The 22085-nt window shown below is 35.2% G+C and overlaps 2 protein-coding genes across 5 annotated transcripts; one reads left to right on the forward strand and one right to left on the reverse strand.

The window, feature by feature from the left end:
* Positions 1-116: 116 nt before the first annotated feature.
* LOC111198687 (probable nucleolar protein 5-1) lies at positions 117-3019 on the reverse strand. Its single transcript, XM_022687721.2, has 9 exons — positions 2821-3019; positions 2436-2535; positions 2298-2339; positions 2032-2211; positions 1778-1942; positions 1482-1682; positions 902-1399; positions 677-811; positions 117-583 (listed from the first exon to the last, which is right to left on the reverse strand). The coding sequence occupies exons 2-9, from the start codon at positions 2511-2513 to the stop codon at positions 281-283; spliced, it is 1602 nt and encodes a 533-aa protein (XP_022543442.2). The 5' UTR covers positions 2514-2535; positions 2821-3019; the 3' UTR covers positions 117-280.
* A 6928-nt stretch (positions 3020-9947) lies between these two features.
* LOC111198489 (kinesin-like protein KIN-14U) lies at positions 9948-13792 on the forward strand. 4 transcript variants are annotated; one of them, XM_022687723.2, is made up of 11 exons: positions 9949-10193; positions 10722-10883; positions 11010-11093; positions 11166-11327; positions 11447-11553; positions 11630-11814; positions 11881-12045; positions 12131-12349; positions 12454-12491; positions 12619-12746; positions 12832-13792. In XM_022687723.2, exons 2-11 carry the CDS (start codon positions 10766-10768, stop codon positions 13468-13470), a joined length of 1845 nt encoding a protein of 614 aa, XP_022543444.2. In that variant the 5' UTR covers positions 9949-10193; positions 10722-10765; the 3' UTR covers positions 13471-13792. The 4 variants fall into 4 exon arrangements, with proteins under 4 accessions (XP_022543443.2, XP_022543444.2, XP_048591160.1 ...); XM_048735203.1 differs by lacking the exon at positions 9949-10193 and adding an exon at positions 10210-10333; XM_022687722.2 differs by having other exon boundaries at positions 9948-10883.
* Positions 13793-22085: the final 8293 nt, after the last annotated feature.

Consider the following 22085-nt stretch of genomic DNA (forward strand, 5'->3'; position numbering starts at 1 on the left):
GTTGGGCCTTTAACGGGCCTATAGTTGGTGGATCAAGACCTCTAGTCAACCTCACTGGGAACGGTTTGCTGAGCTTTGTCAGATGCTACACTTAAATTTGTCAAGTAGAAATGATGTACAAGTTTCTAGGAAAATGACTAACACAATACCTTCCATACAAAACCATGAGCAAGTTCTTAAGAGCAAAACAAAAACAGGACATTTTGTGGGTTTGTGTTCCTGAGAAAACGTTATAAAGATAATAAGCGTACACATTCAAAAACAAAAAAAACTTCTAACTTCAGACGTCGCTCTTCTTTTTCTTCTTATCCTTCTTTTCTTTCTTCTTGGCAGGTAGATCTGCTTCTTCTTCCTCGTGTTTCCTCTTCTTCTTCTTCTTTGACGGTTCCTCTGCTTTGGCCTCCTCTTCGGCTTCAGGCTCTACTTCTGTTTTCTTCTTCTTCGACTTCTTCTTAGACGGCTCCTCGGTCTTGGCCTCTTCCTCCTCAGCCTTCTTCTTCTTCTTTTTATCTTTCTTCTCTTTAACACCGTTCTCAGCTGTGGAAGTTTGTCCAAGAAGAGAGTCTGCAGCAGTGTTGTAAGTCTGCACAAAACAATAGTCCAAAAAAGCTTTAACCCTTTAAGCAAAATAATCAAGTCCACAATTCAGTTGCACAATAAATTCAAATAATCTCACCTTAGCAGGAGTGATCAGACCTCCAGATCCATTTTTCTTATCCTTGTCATACACTTCAATCTTCGGTTTGCCTTTAGCTGAACCAGACAGACGTCCTAAGTCTTTTCCTTCCAGAGCTCTCAACCGTGCCTCAACCTGTCCCAATACAATTACACAACAATGGTAACCATTATTAAAGGATTCAGATAAAGATATAATTCAAGAAAAAATATATTAGAAGAGTACCTTCAAACGGCTCTCCACTCCCATAGTGTTGTCTTCACCATCACCAAGAGCATCACAACGGATAGCAAGGGCGGCTTTAGCAGCTAGCGACCGTGAGATTTTACCTTTGCTCTTCGGTGGCGCTTGGCCAACCAAAGAAGCATGGTAGATTAGACCGTATTTCGGAGTGGCGTGTTTGGTCTTGAGGGCTCTAAAGAGAGCTTTCTCAGCTCCAAGAATCTGAACCGTGCTCCCAGGCTGCTTTGAGAGGTTCAACAAACTACCACCGTGAGATATTAAGCGAGCACCGACAAGCTCTCCGACGAGTGCAGTCAGGTTCGGTGCGATTGTGTTCATTCTGCTCTTCAGGTAGTCATAAAGCTGAGCTCTGTACTCGGCAAGAGACAGAACCTGGTCGCAGAGTTCCCTGATGTGCATCAAATCAAGGTCACTGACTTCAGTTCCCATAGATATCACAGAAGCCTCTTTTAGTTCGGCTTCGATTTCATCAGCCAATATCTGAAATGGCGACAGAAACTAATGTTATAGAAAGAAGCAACCTTAGTTTCAGTAACAAAGAGAATGGGAAACAAGGCTTCACCTCAGAGAAGTCTAGCTTGGCTGCATTAATCCGATTCCCCATTAACTTAACAGACTTGGCATATAAGATATTGTCCGAGATGATCTTAGCAAGCTCGGGAAAATGCCAACCGTACCATTCACGAACCCTCATAGCGTAGGTGTTGAGCTCTTTGTCAAGATCATCAAGCAGACCAATAGCTTGGATGATCATAGTATCAACCTGTCAAAAAAAAAGTAAAAGTTAAACATAACCAATCATAATCTAGAGGGCTATACAGAAGTTTCATAATCAAATGCACTAAGAAAGATTATTACCTTGTCAGAGCTGAACTTTAGTTTATATCTAGCAAGACTGTGAGACAACCCCAAGCTCATTGGAGCCAAGTCTTGATCACCTAAACCAGATATAAGTTCGGAAAGCTGGCTTCTCACACCACGCAACAGCTCCATAACAGCATTGTTGTGGACACAATCTATTTTCTACAGGAGTTCAAAGCAAATCCATAAGAAACAAATCCATATCCAGACATAAAAAAGGAAAAAATAAAAATTCCAAACGAATCACACACCAGTTTCTCCTTGATAATGTTTCCAAGCTTCGAATCAGCCACAGCTAAGGTTTCACCTTCGCAGTTAGCTTTCAGAAACTTGCGGAGACCCTTGCTGGGAGCTCCCTCCAGCAACTTAGCAACAGCTTCAAGTGCTTCAGAGGTGTTGTCAAACTTGTCAAAAGCTTTAAGCTTCACCATCTGTATAAACACCAAAACGGTATGAGAAACCTTAACATACAACACATAGACTCAATATGGATTTTCTCCAAAAACAGATGAATCACCTTTCGAGCTGAGTCTGCAGACGAAAACACATTACCCAAATCCTACAAACACCAAATAGACATACTTAGAATAAAAAAAAATATCCACACACAGACCAAGGTTAGATAAGAACAAAAAAATGGTGAAGATAGTCACACCTCAACGTTTGATAGCTTTCCTTCATCTAATACTTTGAACAGAGCGAAACCGCCAGGTGTCTCAAACAGTACAAGCATCTTCACAAGCTTAAGTCAACACCTGCAAATATAAGATTAAAAGAAATTACTTTTTTTTTAAATCAGCTAAATGTATACTCTTATAACTACATAAAGCTAAAGTTTTTCGAAGCTAAAACTAGTAAAGAAACAACTTTTAAGAGAAACTCTTATTTACAAATCATATCCTCATGGGAAACAAACAAGATAGACAGAACACGAGTTAAGACCGATGCTAATGTTAAGAGTTTGAAACTCCACACCATGACAAGAACTATCCCTAACACAAAAACCAAAAAAATGAAAGCCATGCAGAACTGATTGGTACCTCGGAGGATCTACGAACAGCTGAAGGATTGGAGAGACGGAAAAGAGAAAGTGGTCAGGAGCCGAGTGGTAGCTAGGGTTTAACAGGGTATTAGTTTTTATATAGTTGTTGAAGAAGAAGGCTATGAGTTCCTCAAAACGCTGCGTTTTGTTGCGAAGTGGCGCTCGTTTATAACTTTGCTGTAATCTAGGGTTTTCAATATCCAGCTTGTTGGGCCTGATCAAACTCGGCCCATTAAGTTGAATGCAACAAGTAGTTAAGATCTTATGTTTCGTTTTGGTAACAAAAGATGGAACCTTTATAAAGACAACTGAGATGGAATCTTCGAAGTTGTTGTCTTTACTGAGAGTATGCACGAGTGCAAATTCTCTAAGACAAGCCAAGCTTCTTCGCCAGAGGATACTGATAGACTTCTATTATATTGGGACTGACGTGGAAAGGTGAGCTTCTGACGTGGACAAGAAAGAAGGAGATGAGAGACTCTAATGGTCTTGGAAGGTTTGCGGTTGAAGAAGATTCACGTCAAGGCTGAGATATAAATAGAGTTCTTCTTCTTCAATTGTTCGGCATGCTTTGTATATTGATGTTGTAGACGCTATGAGTCTCGGCACGGTCGCCATGAGATCGTCGTGATCAATCATCTTCGCCATGAGAAGGTGATTGTGATCGGAATCTGCAAAGCTATCTTGTATTCATTGCTCTATCTTGCATTCTGGTTTGATTGAGGAGTTAGAGATATCAATACTCTATCATTGGTGCGGTGAGCGTGGAGAAGTAAGGGGAGTGGCAAAAGGGTAGAGAGAGAGATGCTGGATCGTGTAAGGCATATATACCTGTCATGCTTCATCTCAGTGGAGATATACGTTGGTTGATGAGTGCATACATGCTTATTTTCCTACAAGCTTGAGGGCAAGCTTGTTTTCAAAGGGGGAAGTATTGATAGACTTCTATTATATTGGGACTGACGTGGAAAGGTGAGCTTCTGACGTGGACAAGAAAGAAGGAGATGAGAGACTCTAATGGTCTTGGAAGGTTTGCGGTTGAAGAAGATTCACGTCAAGGCTGAGATATAAATAGAGTTCTTCTTCTTCAATTGTTCGGCATGCTTTGTATATTGATGTTGTAGACGCTATGAGTCTCGGCACGGTCGCCATGAGATCGTCGTGATCAATCATCTTCGCCATGAGAAGGTGATTGTGATCGGAATCTGCAAAGCTATCTTGTATTCATTGCTCTATCTTGCATTCTGGTTTGATTGAGGAGTTAGAGATATCAATACTTTATCATTGGTGCGGTGAAACTGAGATCGAATCTAACGCGGTGACGATGAAGTCCGGTGAATCGGCGGCGAGAATCGAGAGATGCAATGGATCTGTTGCTGGATTCGTTGGAGGCGCTACTGAGTTTGACGGAAGTTACAGAGGTTGCGAAGGTTATGGAAGTTACGGATCCATTCGACGTGATACAACAGCTTTTCAGAGAGGTTGGAATCTGGAGTTCGATGCGATGAAGGTGGCAAAGACGAAATCTATGGATTTTCCGGCGATTAATAGAGACTCGCGGTCGTCGTCGCTCGATCAACAGACGATGAAATCTATGGATGTTCCGGCGGTTAACAAACTGGAGTCGCGATCGTCGTTCGAGAGTGACAGTGCTGTGTTGATGGAATATTTGACTGGTGGACTCCAAAAATTCCTTGCATCGAGGAGATCTGCCATGAATGATAATCGGAGTATGATATCAGGGAAGGAGAAATTGGCCTCAGGAGTGATAGATGGTGACCTGCGAAAGAACGAAGCTCCGACATCTGTGACATTTCATTCTCAGGTATCGCTTCAGAATCTGGAACAGAACCGGAAGGATTCTCAATTAGGTTATCGAGCTGGTGTGTTGAATGTTGAAAGTAGTGATCATATTATCAAAAATGCTGAGATGCCTGTGTTTGAGGACTTGCCTATGTTTGATGGAGCAAATCCAGAAAGTTGGATTGTGAAAGCTGATCGGTTCTTTCGTCATTATGAAGATGATGCAAAACTAGACCTCATTTTTCTGTATTTGGAAGGAGCTGCTCGTCGATGGTTCTATTGGGTGAGGCGCAGAACGAAATTCAAGGATTGGAGTGACTTCAAGTGCAATTTGTTGGCTCAATTTGGTCCTGCTCCGAGTTGTTTTTCAGCAGCAGTGAACCAGAAAGAGTTAGTTTCCGAGCTTGTTCCTGAAAGAGAATTGTTGAAGAAGACAGTAACTGTGGAAGTGAATTTGAAAGAAGAATCACCTTCTAGCAATGAAGATGTTCTTGAGGCAGAAGTGGGGACGAAAACAGCATCGCCATGTGTAGAAGAAACTATTGTTTGTCATATCCCTAGTTGCTCTTCCCCAGAAATGATGTTCAAGTCAAGCTTATTTCCTACGGCTGATCAAAAGACAGAAGTAAAGGATAAGAAAGACTCAACTGAGAACATGGAACAAAAAACTGTTGTAGAGAGTGAGATATCAATCACTGCTGGTGTGGAGAAGGCTGATTCGTCTTTGGTGAAAGTTCCAAGTTGTTCTTTGGTGAAAGGGACACAGCATGATTCATTGATGTCATGCAAGTTTTCTGTTCTTAAGCCAAGAGTTGTGCAGGAGAGGCAGCCGCCAAGTACAGAAGAAACCAAGGAGATATCTTTTCCAAAAGCTGCAGAGTTGCCTTACAACTGGACTACGGTTTTGAAACCTGCAATCATGAGTGAAAGTTTTGAGTACTATGATGGTAGAATATTTTCTGTGTTGCAGCCAAGCTCGTGTACCAATCTGGTTTCATCTGAAGTTTACTGTGTTCAGCAAAGTGTTACTCAAGTTAGAAGTATAACAAGTGAGCACCACCAGAGGAAGTTCTATATAACACGGAAGTTTAAATACAAGTCTAGAATGCTGCAGCAGTTTTGGAATCATAGTGAACAGCTGGAAGTAGTGGAGTGTTCCAATGTGACATCCATCAGTCCTTACATAATTTTAGAAGAGAGTGTGGCAGTGGTGATAAGGTGGTTACAAGGGAACACGAGACATGATTCCCAAAGCATGAAAAGACTTATTCTGGGTGATATCAAGTCCCACATATGGCATAAATGGAGATCTAAGCCAGAGAATTTGATGAACATGTCGGAAGCTATGACGTTTCGAGTGGTAACTTCTCAGCTTGTGCAAGATATGATACCTACCAGTTCTACACTGTGGTCTCTGCGACTCGGGAAATTAGCTGATAAAAACGTGGTATCAACAGACTATCCAGAGAAGCGGACATGTTACAGTAGGCAGCAGCTCATCATGTCCTCTATGGGTTTGAAAACGATTTTAACTCACATACAGAATCGGTTCGGTACAAATTGTGGTTTATGGGGATCGTTGGAGTATCAGTTGTGGTGGATTTTGAGCAAATGTGTGAGAAGATTCATGAAGAAAGAGTACTCTTCTACATGGCCCCGTGGGAGGTACAAGACCGTAGCTTGTGCGGCAGGTTTACATAGCAGTGCTGTTTCAGACTGGGATGATCAGATTCATAGAGTCAAAGACAATCTTTTGCTGAAGAAAGCCATTAACTCACTTCTCTTTTCTCTAGACTTGAGTGAAATTATTTGGCAGTGGTGGTGTTTAGAGTTGCAGCAATGGGGATCTTTTCAGGGGAATGAGTCCATCATTTTTCTCAGCACAAGCTTGTGGTCAAGCTTAATTTCAAGGATGGGAGTATACAAGAGAATACTTGCTGGCTTGTTCTCAGTTGATGTGCTGATTTGGTGGTTTGCAATGACAAGCAAGACTGGTCTTTTCGAGGAAGACGTTAGACAACTGTGGGAAAAGGAAGTATTGATTGCACATTATCTCTTACAAGTTGTGAAGCATCAGTTGAATAATGAAAGATGCAATTTATGGATACACATCAAGAGGCAGTTACAACAAGTTCTCGTACAACAAAGGCATAAGTGGAAGAAGTGTTCCAAAACATGGATGTTCAGATACAAAGCCAGACTAAAGCAAGTGCAAGTTCTACCATTACATGTTATGCTTAGTCCTTGGAGTAGCTCTTGCTTTGTTTGGCATCGCTGGAGAAGTAAGGGGAGTGGCAAAAGGGTAGAGAGAGAGATGCTGGATCGTGTAAGGCATATATACCTGTCATGCTTCATCTCAGTGGAGATATAGGTTGGTTGATGAGTGCATACATGCTTATTTTCCTACAAGCTTGAGGGCAAGCTTGTTTTCAAAGGGGGAAGTATTGATAGACTTCTATTATATTGGGACTGACGTGGAAAGGTGAGCTTCTGACGTGGACAAGAAAGAAGGAGATGAGAGACTCTAATGGTCTTGGAAGGTTTGCGGTTGAAGAAGATTCACGTCAAGGCTGAGATATAAATAGAGTTCTTCTTCTTCAATTGTTCGGCATGCTTTGTATATTGATGTTGTAGACGCTATGAGTCTCGGCACGGTCGCCATGAGATCGTCGTGATCAATCATCTTCGCCATGAGAAGGTGATTGTGATCGGAATCTGCAAAGCTATCTTGTATTCATTGCTCTATCTTGCATTCTGGTTTGATTGAGGAGTTAGAGATATCAATACTCTATCAGATACTCGCGGTGGGGTTACAAAACGATGTCGTTCTATGCAAAAGTCTGATCAATGTCTACTTCGCTTGTAAAGACCATTTCTCAGCGAGACTCGTCTCCGAGGACAATATCGATGTCCAATCAGATGTCTACGTATGGAACTCCCTCTTGTCCGGTTACGCAAAGAGCTCCATGTTCAACGAAGCTCTCGAGGTTTTCAGGAGACTGGTGAATTGCCCATTTTGCGTTGCGGATTCTTACACGTACCCAAATGTGATCAAGGCCTGTGGCGCGCTGGGTAGAGAGTTTCACGGTAGAATGATTCATAGTGTTGTGGTGAAGAGTGGGCATGTTAGTGATGTGGTCGTGGCTAGCTCTTTGGTTGGGATGTACGCGAAGTTTGACTTGTTGGGAGATTTAGTACAAGTGTTCGACGAAATGCCTGAGAGAGACGTTGCGTCTTGGAACGCGGTTATGTCTTGTTTTTATCAAAGCGGGGAGGCGGAGAAGGCTATGGAGTTTCTTGATAGGATGGAAAGGTGTGGCTTTGAACCTAACTCGGTGTCGCTGACGGTAGCTGTATCAGCTTGCTCGAGGCTGTTGTGTTTGGAGAGAGGGAAGGAGATCCATAAAAATTATGTGAAGAGAAGGTTGTTTGAGTCAGATGAGTATATGAGCTCTGCTCTTCTGGATATGTATGGGAAGTGTGGGTGTTTGGAGATGGCGAGAGAAGGTTTTGAGCACATGCCTAGAAAGAGTTTGGTTGCTTGGAACTCTATGATCAGAGGATTTGTCGGTAAAGGAGATAGTAAGTCATGCATTGACCTTTTGAGTAGAATGATCATAGAAGGGACTCGGCCTAGTCAGACAACCTTGACTAGTATTCTAATGGCTTGCTCTCGGTCGTCGAATCTCCAGCATGGAAAATTCGTACACTGTTATGTGATTAGAAGCTTTGTAGAGGCAGATGTTTTTATGAACTGTTCGCTGATTGATCTTTACTTCAAGTGTGGTGAAGTAAAGTTGGCTGAAACCATCTTTGCAAAGACACAGAAGGATGTAGTTGAGTCGTGGAATGTTATGATCTCTGGTTATGTCAGTGTTGGTGACTGGCTTAAGGCTATTGAAGTGTATGACCAAATGGTGAGCGTTGGAGTGAAGCCAGACGCAGTAACTTTCACAAGTGTTTTACCTGCTTGTTCGCAACTGGCTGTGTTGGAGAAAGGCAAGCGGATTCATTTGTCCATTCGCGAGAGTGGGCTCGAAACTGACGAGTTGATGATAGGTGCACTTCTTGACATGTATTCCAAATGCGGCGATGTTAAAGAAGCTTCTAGAATTTTTGAAAGTATGCCAAAGAAGGATGTTGTGTCCTGGACCGTAATGATCTCTGCGTATGGATCTCACGGTCAGCCCAGAGAAGCGCTTCACCATTTTGATGAAATGCAGAAGCTTGGTGTAAAACCTGATTCTGTTACTTTTCTTGCTTAGTTTTTTAATGAAATGAGATCCAAGTACGGAATCAAGCCTAGTACTGGACACTACTCGTGCTTGATTGACATTCTTGGCCGAGCAGGTCGGTTGCTTGAAGCTTACGACATAATTCAACTAAAATCAGAGAGGAGAGATGATGCAGAGCTTCTCAGAACTCTCTCCTCCGCCTGTTGCTTGCACCGGGATCATTCATTGGGAAGTAGAATCGCAACGTTGCTTTTGGAGAGATATCCAGATGATGCGTCCATGTACACTCCCTTGTTCAGTTTGTATGCTTATGGTGAGTCATGGGATGCAGCAAGGGAAGTCAAATGAAGATGAAAGAAGTGGGAGTGAAGAAGAAGCCTGGCTGCAGTTGGATTGAGATTAATGAACAAGTGTGCCACTTCTTTGGTGAGGACAGGTCTCATCCACAAGCTGAGAATGTTTATGAATGTCTTTCCCTTTTAAGTGGCCATATTGAAGCTAGTCAATGATTACTCTACCTGTTGTTGCATCTGTCCCAAGACAATAACATGTCAGGCAACACATAGCGCACTTCCTGGCGAGTTTACCTTGTGTTACCTAGCTAGAGCCACTCTGTAATTAAAGATTATGTCCTCAGGTTTCTTCCAAATTTATGCTCGTACAGTGGCTAACCTCATGGAGACGAGACCTGGAAATCACAGAATCAGCTTGTTAAGACCAGAGTCAACATGTTCTTGTAAGATGAAAACCTCTCAAATTCGATAAAAATGTAGAATTAGATAAAGAGGTCTACATTTTTTTAAGAAAATGTAGAAGATATATGTGAACTAAAATTTTCGAAAAGTCAACGGTTTATCAAATTTAATGTGTGTAGATTCAAATTTAACACGTCTCTGTACGTCATGAAAGACTAAAGAAACAAGAAACCTTGTATACGAATGGGATAATGGGAGGCCGCTCCTCAAGGAAAAAAAGGTACCAACTTTTGTCTTTGAACGGACCTACCATGAACCTGATTCTCTAATCATTTTTCATTTTTAATTATTTATTTTTTCTAATGCTCGATGCTCAGAAGTCGTACTAATCCACTATTTTGTTTGAAGAAGGAACAGAGTAACATAGAGAGAGAGAGAGAGAGAGAGAGACAGTGGAAGATGTTCCATTTCTGAAATCAAGACCATCATCATCATTCATCACCAGACAAAAACAGTGTTCAATCATTTGACAAAGCCTTCCACTTTCCAACTCACACCTTTTTCAAAAATCAAAACTTGTGTTGGGTTGTTGTATTGTCTCTCACTTGCTGGATATTTTGCCTCTGAGAAGATATCAGGTTTCTTTTGATTACTAGCTTTAAACCCATTTATACAGACATACATATATGTGAGAATCTGGTTCTGTTTCTCTCTGTTTAATGCTTTACCAGTTGAGATTCTTCAAAGTCTGGATTTTACTTTTTTTGTTCCTTCTCTGGTAATTCTTATGTATTACTACTAGTTTGCTTCATCTTCACTTCTCTCATTTCTTTTAAATATTTAATTTTTCCCGAAGGGTTTTCTTGTTTCTGACAAATAAAAACCTTTTTTATTTTCTCTCTGCTGGGAACTTACAATAATCAATTATCTGTCCTGAGTTTTATGACAACTCAAGTTGTCTTCTTGTTCAGAGTTCTGTAATAGAGTACTATAATAATGATAAGTATTTAGTGTTGTTTTTTCTTTGTTCCTAACTACCATTCTACATTGCATACATTGAGTTGTTGTCGTCGTCCATTCCACTCCCACTTCCTCTTTGATATTTTTTTTATTCTGTCAGAAGTTGGATCTCGTTTCATTTGAGCTAAGAAAAATGTTAATTTCAGCTGAAAAAGAAGAGATCTTGATCTCTCAATCTCCAGTTAGCTCAATGTCGGTCCCTGAATCTTTTGAATCGCCACAACCTGTTCCTTTGGTCTACACCGATGTAACTGTTGTTCCCGAGCATGAGAGAAATGAGCTTGAAAAGTCAATATCAAGCCTCGAAGGTATCTCCTCATATGCTCGTCCTCTAAGTTTTCTCAACGCCATATTTGTTTAAAGTATGATTTCTATTTGATCAAGAAGTTTAAAATGAATCTTAGTTTAGTTTGATCTGGGTTGGTATTTTACAGGGGAGGTTTTGGAATTGAAGTCAAAGCTAAAGTCATTGGATGACAAGAGAAAGGAAGTTCTGAATAAGATTATAGACACTAAAGGTTGTAACTCTACAATGCTAAAACCTAGATTAAATTTGATTCTTGTCTTAAAAGATTGCCTTCAATTTGCAGGAAGCATACGTGTGTTTTGTAGAGTTAGGCCATTTCTATTGACAGAAAGGAGACCGATCAGGGAACCTGTTTCGTTTGGATCAGACAATGTTGTTGTTAGATCTGCTGGTGTTCGAAAGGAGTTTGAGTTTGATAAAGTTTTCCATCAATCAGCAACTCAAGGTTAGTCTCCTGCTAGGCTTTAGTGATTCCCCTCTTCTTTGCATCTTAGCTTTCTGTTTCCTAAACTTCCAGTTGTGAGTAAATGAGGCCTTCTCATGGTTGAAAAAAAAACTATGTAGAAGACGTTTTTGGAGAAGTGAAACCGATTCTTAGATCTGCACTCGATGGTCACAATGTGTGTGTCTTGGCATATGGTCAAACTGGGACAGGAAAGACTTTCACCATGGTTAGTCATTTTTATTGATTCGAAGAGTTGCTTTTTTCCTAAGCTAAGGAAGAGCTTTGTCTTTTGTCTTGTTTAGGATGGCACAAATGAGCAACCAGGCCTGGCTCCTAGAGCTATTAAGGAGCTTTTCAATGAAGCTTCAATGGATCATACACATTCGGTGACTTTTACGATGAGTATGCTGGAAATCTACATGGGTAACTTGAAAGATCTTTTGTCTGCAAGACAGCCTCTGAGGTTTAATGAAGCCTCAACTAAATGGTAAGTATCCAAAGGCTTATCTCTAAAACCTTAATCATTTTTCTAAGTACTTCCTCTTGTCTGCAGCAACCTCAATATTCAAGTAGACTCAAAGGGTTCGGTCGAAATTGAGGGTTTGACTGAAGTGGAAGTGCCTGACTTCGCAAAGGCTAGATGGTGGTACAACAAAGGAAGACGAGTCAGATCAACTTCTTGGACAAATGTGAATGAAGCTTCAAGCAGATCTCATTGGTAGGTTCCTAATGAGTTCAACTGTGTTGTCATTTCCCAAATCAGTTATGTCATTTCAATTCTTATTCAACTAGTTTATCTCTAGTTTAACAAGGATTACAATCTTTCGTCGAGGGGATGGTGTGGGGTCAAAAACTGAAGTTAGCAAGCTTTGGATGATAGATCTCGGAGGAAGCGAGAGGCTCTTAAAAACCGGTGCAATAGGGCAAACTCTGGATGAAGGAAGGGCCATAAACCTCTCACTTTCCGCTCTTGGAGACGTGATTGCAGCTTTAAGGAGAAAGAAGGGTCATGTGCCCTACAGGTAAGCAGCTCTCAGCTTTTAATTTCCTGTCACACACATATGCCATTGAAGCAGAGACATCATGCTACTGAGTTTTAACTTTTTCTTTTTTTTCTTGGTTGCAGAAATAGCAAGCTAACTCAAATCCTTAAAGATTCTTTAGGTAAAGGCATACGGTTGCTTATAATATTATTTTTTAAAGGTGTTTTATGATTGCCATATACTGAAGTTATGTAAGTTTGATTGCTTTCATGAGTTTAATTAGATATGTGAACTTTTAACCTTTCTAGGTACTAGATCAAAGGTTCTGATGCTTGTGCACATAAGTCCACGTGATGAAGATGTCGGTGAAACAATATGCTCTCTGAGCTTTACAAAACGTGCGAGAGCCATAGAGTCTAATAGAGGATTAACAGAAGTAAGCACTAAAGCACATGCACTGCAGTATTTGCATATTTAATTAGATCCACTGATTGCTGAATGTTCTCATCGTCATTGCTTAGGAACTTCGAAAGCTAAGAGAAAAGAAAATATCAGAACTTGAAGATGAAATGCAAAACACTCAAGAAAGTTGCAAGAAGATCATAACGCGCTTACAGGAAGCAGAGTGCCTGCTTACTGAAAACAAGAAACTCTTGCGGACCACTCATGAGAAGTATGAAGAAGACATGGAAGAGAAACTTCTTTCACCTATAAATCATCTCAAAGAGACTGATGCAACTCCAAAATCATCTGATAAACTTGTTAAAATAAGCAAGAGTTCAGGGTTTGTCCCACGTTTCATGACTTCAACTGTTACTAGTCGTCTAAGGCAAACAATGTCAGAGAAGGAAATCAATGCAAGGCCTCAGAGCATAAGATCAGTTGCTAAAACTCTTACTCAGATCTCCACTTCTCAGTCGCTTAGCCTCTCTGACTCACGTAGCAGAGGTCTCCTTCGAAGATCATACACAAAGCCGATTCAAACTGCATCTAACAGTGGAACACCAGAAGCGCCTAAAAGGGATATCAAAGACCTTTCTTTCCAGAAAAAGAATCTCAATGATACTTCTTTGCCAAGGAGCAAGATGGTTACTTCATCAGATCCGAATGTGAGAGCTAAACTTTGTCATCACAGGAGAAGAATGTCAAGCTTGACATGATCTAACATAAGTCAATCAAGAACCAAGTCTTTCTTTTTTTCTTTTTACATGCCCTTATGAATTTGCGAGTTCTAGTCTAGGTGATGGTCCAGTTGGGAGTTGAGGGCCATTGGCACTTGTGGATGTTGCAGTTCTGGTTTTATAAGGACACAACACTCAAGTTACTCTTTGTTCTTACAGCTGAGAGCTTGCCTATATGTTTTGTTTTGTGTGGGATTGTTTTCTCAAATCTTTCTTTGGATTGGTGTTAGCTTTTGATTTTGGATGTTCTTATGGTGTTGACAGAAACTGGATCATAATTAATACTTCAGATCCAGTCTTATTTGGGGGTTTCAAAAAGAGAAATGTGAAAGGCACTTGATGGGTCTTATTTGGGGGTTTCAAAGAGAGGAGTGTGAAAGGCACTTGATGGTTTCTCTTTTTTCTTTTTTTGTAATCTTTTGAAGATCCTAATGAAACAATAGAATACAATATTCCTACTCATGTAACAAGTCTTTAATTATACAATTTGATACATTAATGGATGATACTATTTCTATAAACTTGTTTAAATATATAGTTTTAACCTATTTGTTGACAGTAAATTACGACAACAAATTTTGTGCAATTAGTCAGGATCTATTAACTTTGAAATATTATTTACTCCTAAAAAGGAGAAAATTGACAAACTATGACACATCCAATTTGAGTTTGTTACAATAGGATTTAGACATTAGAAGTAGGAGATTAGGAATTAGATTAAATTTAATTTAATACAATTTTAACTTTATAGAATCGAACTAAGGTTTTTTTTTTAACTAAACAGGTAGTCACAACCTTTGGTTCATAAAGGTGACATGTTATGTTCACTGGTCAGACATTTGTCCTCTGAAAAACCTAGTTCAAGATTATAAAACAACAAACTTGGTTTTCGGTTAAAAATTCAAGATTATAAACGTCTCCAATTTCTATTTTAGAGCAGAAGATTCATGGCTGCATTGTTAGACACGACTTGAGCTGGTGTCCTTCCTGCGGTGTTCAAGGAAGTAATCTGAGGTTCCATAAAATCATCAATCCTCATTGCAGCATCATGAAGGGGTGTGTTACCGGCAAAGTCGGTTGCTCCTACAACAACACCAACCAGCCAAAGAACCGGGAGACCTCTTGAATCTCCCAAACTAAGAATTAAATTAAAAAAATATTTCTAAAAATATTTAACATCCCAAAAAGTAAAAGAAACACACAAAAATAAGAAAACATTTTTAGCTTTAATATCTACTCCTAGAGACATTTTTCTTCTTATTCTCCGTTTTCTGATACATTTTTTTCGTTTGTTTTTTTCTTTCATTGCAGTTATTTTCCATCTTTTATAATTTCTTCTTTGTTTCTTTTTGATTAGTATAACAAGAATGATGTATGTTTCTCTACTTTTATTTGAATCTTTTGATTCGGTCGCTGAATTCCTCTTCCGATTTTATGGTAAATCAGTCATTCATAAATGATGATGATAAGTTGACTAAAAACGATCTTAAAGAATATAACGTGAAAAATGAGTAGAAAACTCACTAGATATTTCGGTAGATTTAGAAAATATATCATATGAAATTTTATTTTTAAGAATTTAAGGGGGGTTTATTGTACTTGGGATTTCATAAAATTTTGGGTTTTGTTCAAATCATCTCTTATTGAATATGGTATTTATAAAAGTTCTAACAAATCCATGGTTATTGGATATAGTATTTGTACAAATCCTATCAAAACTCCCCTTATTGTAAAATATGGATTTCATCAGTAATTTATATCAAAGATCATTTTGAATTATTAGAAAAAAAAGATTTACACTACAGATTCAATAGAAACAAATACCATCTAAAGAGATGGAATTTTAAAAAATAATTTTATCTCTCGTATCAGCAGCCGAGGGGCCTTTTGTTTAGAGCATCTCCAAAAGAAACTCTATAACTCCAAATATAGAGTTTTTTGCTCTCCAAAAAGAAACTTCAAAACTTCAAATTTGAAGTTTTGAAGAGTGAAACTTCAAATATAGAGTTTCACTTTTCAAAACTTCAAATTTGAAGTTTCATCTTTTTATTTGCATTTTGGTCCTTACAAATATAGATCATATTTATAATTCTTTAATATTTTTCTGTTTATTTTTTTAATCCTTAAAACTTTTATATCTCATAAATATAAATTTAAGTTTTACGCATGAAATTAAATAAAAATTTTAAAACAAGATTTATAATATTTTAAAACTAGAATTAAACAACAAGAATATTACAAAAAACCATAATAAAAACTTATTAAAAAGACACATGAAGACATAATTATTACTCAAATTTAAATATTATAACAACACTAATAGTCTGGTAAATTTGCTCCAAAACCTCACAAATCTCCAAAATATTGCCCAAACAAATTTTGTGTAACCGAAGATGATTGTTGTTGTTGCTCTTGACGCCTTTTTTGTACGATTTTTTCTTGTTCAGATCGAATGTATTCACGAATATTAACATCATCGATAGACTCTAAGTTTTTTAGAAAAATTTTATTTTCCTCTTTTACTTCTTTAAAAGCTAATTTTTTGCTTCATTTTGCAGTCGTAATTCAATCATCTCATGATCTTTTTTCTGCTTGTTGTACTTTCGTTTAGGATTTTTTCATTTGATGATATCAAACTATCAGCGGGTATAAAAAATGCACTAGTTGATCATATATGGGAGCATTACGAAAATAATTTTATGGAATAATATAGTATTTGCTTGCAGTTTAATATTTAATTATGTACTTTTATTTATAATTTTATATTTTAGTGTAAGACTTTTTTAATTAATATTTCTGTAATATTTATATATATATGTACTAGTTATTTATAGAAGTTTTATAAATTTACATCAACTATGACAAATATAAGGATTATAGTGTAAAATATAAATAATTTTGAAGTTAGGTTTGAAGTTTTACTTTTGGAGAAGAATACATTGAAACTTCAAATATAGAGTTTTGGAAACTTCAAAATAGAGTTCCTTTTTGGAGATGCTCTTAGTAGTTGCATTAATCTCCAAAGTCCAAACAAAAATAATTTGCAGATTGTGGATCTGGCATTAGAAGGATCACAAAGAATCTGCTGATATGGTACTCCAACGAGGTGAATATGTTTCTTCGGTTTCTACAACTTTTAGGGTTTGAGTTCTTCTTTGTCTCATTTATAGACTTGTATCTTTTGATCTTACATTGATCCTCTTTAGCCTGTAGCGCAATTCCTTGATGCCGCACGCGGAAACTAACTTTTTCTGTGTTCCTCTTCACGTAATGTTCTTGTAGTGTCCCTTTTCTATATTCTCTATCTGATCTTTGGTTTTCAATTCTTCTTATCATTTGTTACGTGGACGTTTATATAATCATAGGAGTTTACTCCAGCTGCTCAAATGCATGATGTCATATGGGTCATTGGTGTATCGGGCATCTTATGCTATGTTTGTGGTGGTTGATCTCAGTGCTGCCTTAAACCTGGTGGGGATTTTGGTGTGAAAGAAACTCTCGCTCAGCAAAGTATATTGTTCTTCTTGACATTTCAAGATGACATTGACATCGGGGATGATGATGATCATCAACAACAAGAACAAAAGAAGCCTAATTAGAACAAGGGATATTAGTTGTCGGGGATAAGTAAACAGAAGCTGGCGAATAAGTTTACGAGCTTCAAGGTAAGCTGAAGCAGATGACGGCTAAGAATGAGAAGAGTATTGTGACCAATGAAGAGAAACATGAGGACAATAGCGGCACTCAGTCGACCAGATCAAGAAGAAGTATGGGTTTGCTTCCTCATAGATAAGCTTCTCTATAGCCTTCCTAGAAAAGTATTGTAGGTTTCTTTTGATCAAAAAGTATTGTAGTTTCTCTCTGCGATTTTCATCTTCTGGTGATGTTGTGCAGGAAATGGGTGCTGCCAAAATGGCTCAAAGCAAACTTCAAGACAATCTGAAAAAACTACAAGTACTCTACTTCTGATATCAGATTTCACATTGATTGTTTCATATGCTTAAAATCTGTTTTGTAATCTCTGCAGGGAATCAGCTTGAAGATGATGGAAATGGAAGATACTGCAAAGTCTTTCTCTTCTACTGCAAAAGAACACGCTGTCGAGTTCAAGAATCGGAGCTCAAAATTCTAGCACTGTTTTCTCTTGTTCAGTTGATATTTGTTTAAAACTACATCTTAAAGAACTCAGAATGTGAAAAAAAAACAGTTCATTTTATTTAACTACATTTAGTGGTAAACGTTATTGTAGATAGCTTCTATAAAGTTGTATACTACACTTGCGAGCATACCATCTCATAAAAGTAGAAACAAAGCTCAAAGCTAAATCCAAAATTATCATGAGAAATTGAAGTAGAGATGTGAATAGTTCCAGTTAACATAAAGTGGAAAAACATAGTAATATCTTCTTCTCCCTAAAACTAGTAGCTAGCACATAGTAAGAGAAGATACTTCATTACACAAACTGCTGCTGATCCATCTTTTAACCATCATCTAACTCCTGCTAAGCATAAATCAACCATGTGTGACAACTAGATAGTAGCAACATTTACAAAGCAAACCATGATAGAGATTTTTATATCTTCATTCCCAGCTTCGTCTTCGTGTTGAAATATTTAAAAAATAAGATTTCACCAAAAATTATTTTTGGTTTGAATCCTACCAAATCCCCCGTCAAAATCTCCATCAAAATCTTTAAAACCCACCAAATCCCACCAGATTTGAAACCCCCAAAATTTTGTGAAACCCCTGATACAATAAACAAACTGAAATAAGTGGTACTAGATTTTGACCCGCACACCCGTGCGGGTATTCGTTTAAACTTTTAAAAACATACAATAGATATTTACATAAAATTGTTATATTAGCGTTTTATACCAGCTCAAATAACATAAGCTTTTAGCGCATATATAATTATTAGTAATACTATAAGTAATTAATTATTTGAGGTTTATTTATTTTATGTTATTCATGTACATTAATATTTAAAATTTTAAAAATAGTTATTATATATAATATAAATGGACTACTTAGTTTTGGAAAGGAAAAAAATTGATATTTTTTAATATTTATGGAATGGTAAAAACTATTTTATATTGATTTTATATCATATCATTTGTATTAATTTATATATGTACAGTTCACAACAGGTAAAATTAATTAATTTTTAACTTTAAGAAAGATTTTATTAAGATATATTATCATTTGAAACAATAATTAATATTTCCATATATAAAAGTAATTGATGGTATATTTTTAAGGAAGATTTTGTTAAGTTTAACTAATATAGTGCTCTTTTGCGAAATAGACACTTTTTATTAATAATATTTTATACGTACAATCATATAAATAATCACATATATTATATTTTAAAATTTAATGTGAAATATAAAAGCCATAATTTAAGTTGGTGTTTGAAATTGGGCTTTGTATTGTATTTTTTTTTATATATTGAAAATATTTTTATAATAGTTATTGGAAAATATGTTAGTAAAAATTAAATTTTGATTATATGTATACTTTTAAATGAATTTTTGATATAAATCAATTTTAAATTATTATTTTGATTTGAATATATATATCAAGTAACATAGACCCATTATTTTTTAATATAATGTAATAGACTTCCAATTTTTTTAGTAGCATAAACCCATTATGTTTTTTCCTAACTTACTACTATCTATGTTTTCAAACAATACTATTTTTTTTAACTACTATCCATATTGCCAAACAATCTCAATGTGTACTTCAACTTTAATAATATAGATAATATAGATGTATATTATACGTCATATAGAACATGAAATATTAGGTGGATTTCTAAAAATTTAAAATACGTGTATATCAAAGAATTTTGGTAAATATTTAGATAAACAAATTATATGTCGAGTATAATATATAAAAAAACTATCGACTACATATTCTATCTTATATAGATTATAGTATCACACATTGAATCCATTTTATAAACTAGTTAGATAACTAGGATGAACATTTTATGTCTTGGAAAGTGGAAACCCCATACAAATAATGTTATTTATGTTTCTAATAGTTTACATATTTTCTGAAATTTTAATTTCTTATAAGACTAGTTTTCCCTATTGATAAAGGACAAGTTTTACCCAATCCCTTATATATTAATTGAGGAACATTTGAAAAGATGTAACCTCAATTTTGTATTAATTAAAAGAGACCCCAATGCATAGGTGGCACTCAATTAGGTAGTCAATTACATTCAATTGAAAAATAAGTAGGTCCACATTCGATTTTTATATGTTGTTAGATATATAAGTTGGTCAAACTATATGATATAATGATATGATATGATATTTTCTTTCCTTAAATAAAACCTACGGAATTACCATAAATGACTAATATATATATGACAATTAATGAGTTTAATAATAAAGATTTGATAACAATGTATATCTCCTCCATCATTTTTTGTTTAATTTTATATTATTAAAATAAATTAAACAATCAAATTAGCTATAAAAATAAAATTTAGATTTTTTCGTATATGTTATATTTTGAATTTTTAAAAACGACAATAAATGACTAAAACTATTAAAATTATTATGTTAAAAATTAATGATCAATGGTTTAACATTTTTATTATAAGAAGATACACATGATTTTAAAACCATATGAGTAAAAAATATCATTTAATAATAAAATAAATAAATATATATATATATATATATATATATTAAACACTATATACCATAAGATTACATAAATATTTTAATATTAAAACTTTCAATGAATTTTCAAGAACATTTATAAATTATAAACTTATTAAAGATTTCAGATTAAAAATTTTGTTATCGATGATTTAAATATTTTGTTATAAAACGATATGAACGATCATAGAACCGTATGATTATAAATTCTTATTTAATAATTAACTATACAAAATATACTATTCCTAGAAAAATAGGTTGGTCCATCTTAACTTATATTACACTTTTTATTAAACTAACTATCGAATTGATAAATAACGTACCAAAAAATATTTTGCACTTTCCTTAAATAAAAGCTACGAAATTACCTAATATGATTAACGTATATGTGAAAATTAATTATAATGAATAATAAATATTTGATAGCAATTTTTGTATCTTAGTTCTTTTTTTAATTTTATATTATTAAAATATATTTAAAATCACATTAAATATATAATAAAAACATTTATAATTTTTCTTATATGTTATATTTTGAATTTTTCAAAACGTCTATAAATTATTAGAAATTTGAAGATCCCCACTCTGAAAATTTTGTGATCAATAGATTATTTTTTTGTCATAATAAGTTACAAATGATCATAAAATTGTATTAATATGAACTTTTATTTAATATTATAAGAAGCTACACATTATTTTAAAACCATATGAGTAAAAAATATCATTTAATAATAAAACATATATATTTATATATATATATATAGATTATACTATATACCATAAGATTACATAAATATTTTAATATTAAAACTTTCAATGAATTTTCAAAAACATTTATAAATTATAAACTTATTAAAGATTTCACATTGAAAATTTTGTTATCGATGATTTAAATATTCAGTTATAAAATGATATGAATGATCATAGAACTGTATGATTATAAATTCTCATTTAATAAATGACTATATAAAATATACTATTCTTAGAAAAATAGGTTGGTCCATCTTGACTTACATTATATTTTTTATTAAACTAACTATCGAATTGCTAAATAATCTACCAAAATTGTTTTTGCACTTTCCTTAATTAGAAGCTACGAAATTACCTAATATGATTAATGTATATATGAAAATTAATTATTATGAATAATAAATATTTGATAACAATTTTGGTATTTTAGTTCTTTTTTTTAATTTTATATTATTGAAAGATATTAAAAAAACACATTAAATATATAATAAAAACATTTATATTTTTTCTTATATGTTATATTTGAATTTTTGAAAACGTCTATATATTATTAGAAATTTGAATATTCCCACTCTGAAAATTTTGTGATCAATAGATTATTTTTTTGTTATAATAAGTTACAAATGATCATAAAATATAACGCATATGAATTTTTATTTAATAAATATTCAAACTAAATATATATATATATATATATATATATATATATATATATAAACACTAATGATTTAAAGCAATAAGATTGGCTGATCAATTTAGTCGTCCAGTTGAAATCTTTCAAAAGTATGTGAAAGACTAAAGTCAAAGTAAATATGGATTTAGAATAGTAGTTATATTTTACTAACCAAATACCGAAAAAAACCTAAACGAACCGAAACCAACCCGATATTCGGATTGAACACCCGTAATCCAAATGAAGCCAAACTATTGTTTCATTCTCCAAAATATAATAAAAGTAATAATTTAATCCCGCGCAAGGCGCGGGTCTTATCCTAGTACTGAGAAAAAGTCAAAAAGTCATAATTGAAAGTTGGATTTCGTACTCTTATAATTATCTAGAAAAAAAATATTAGTTTCAATTGGTGACCATAGTTTAGAAAAGAAATGATGGTAGATTTTTCATTCCTCAAATTTGTGCCATTCATATTGAATTTTTTTGTCAGG

The sequence above is a fragment of the Brassica napus genome, chromosome A6 (genome assembly GCF_020379485.1).
Source record: "Brassica napus cultivar Da-Ae chromosome A6, Da-Ae, whole genome shotgun sequence".
NCBI lineage: Eukaryota > Viridiplantae > Streptophyta > Magnoliopsida > Brassicales > Brassicaceae > Brassica > Brassica napus.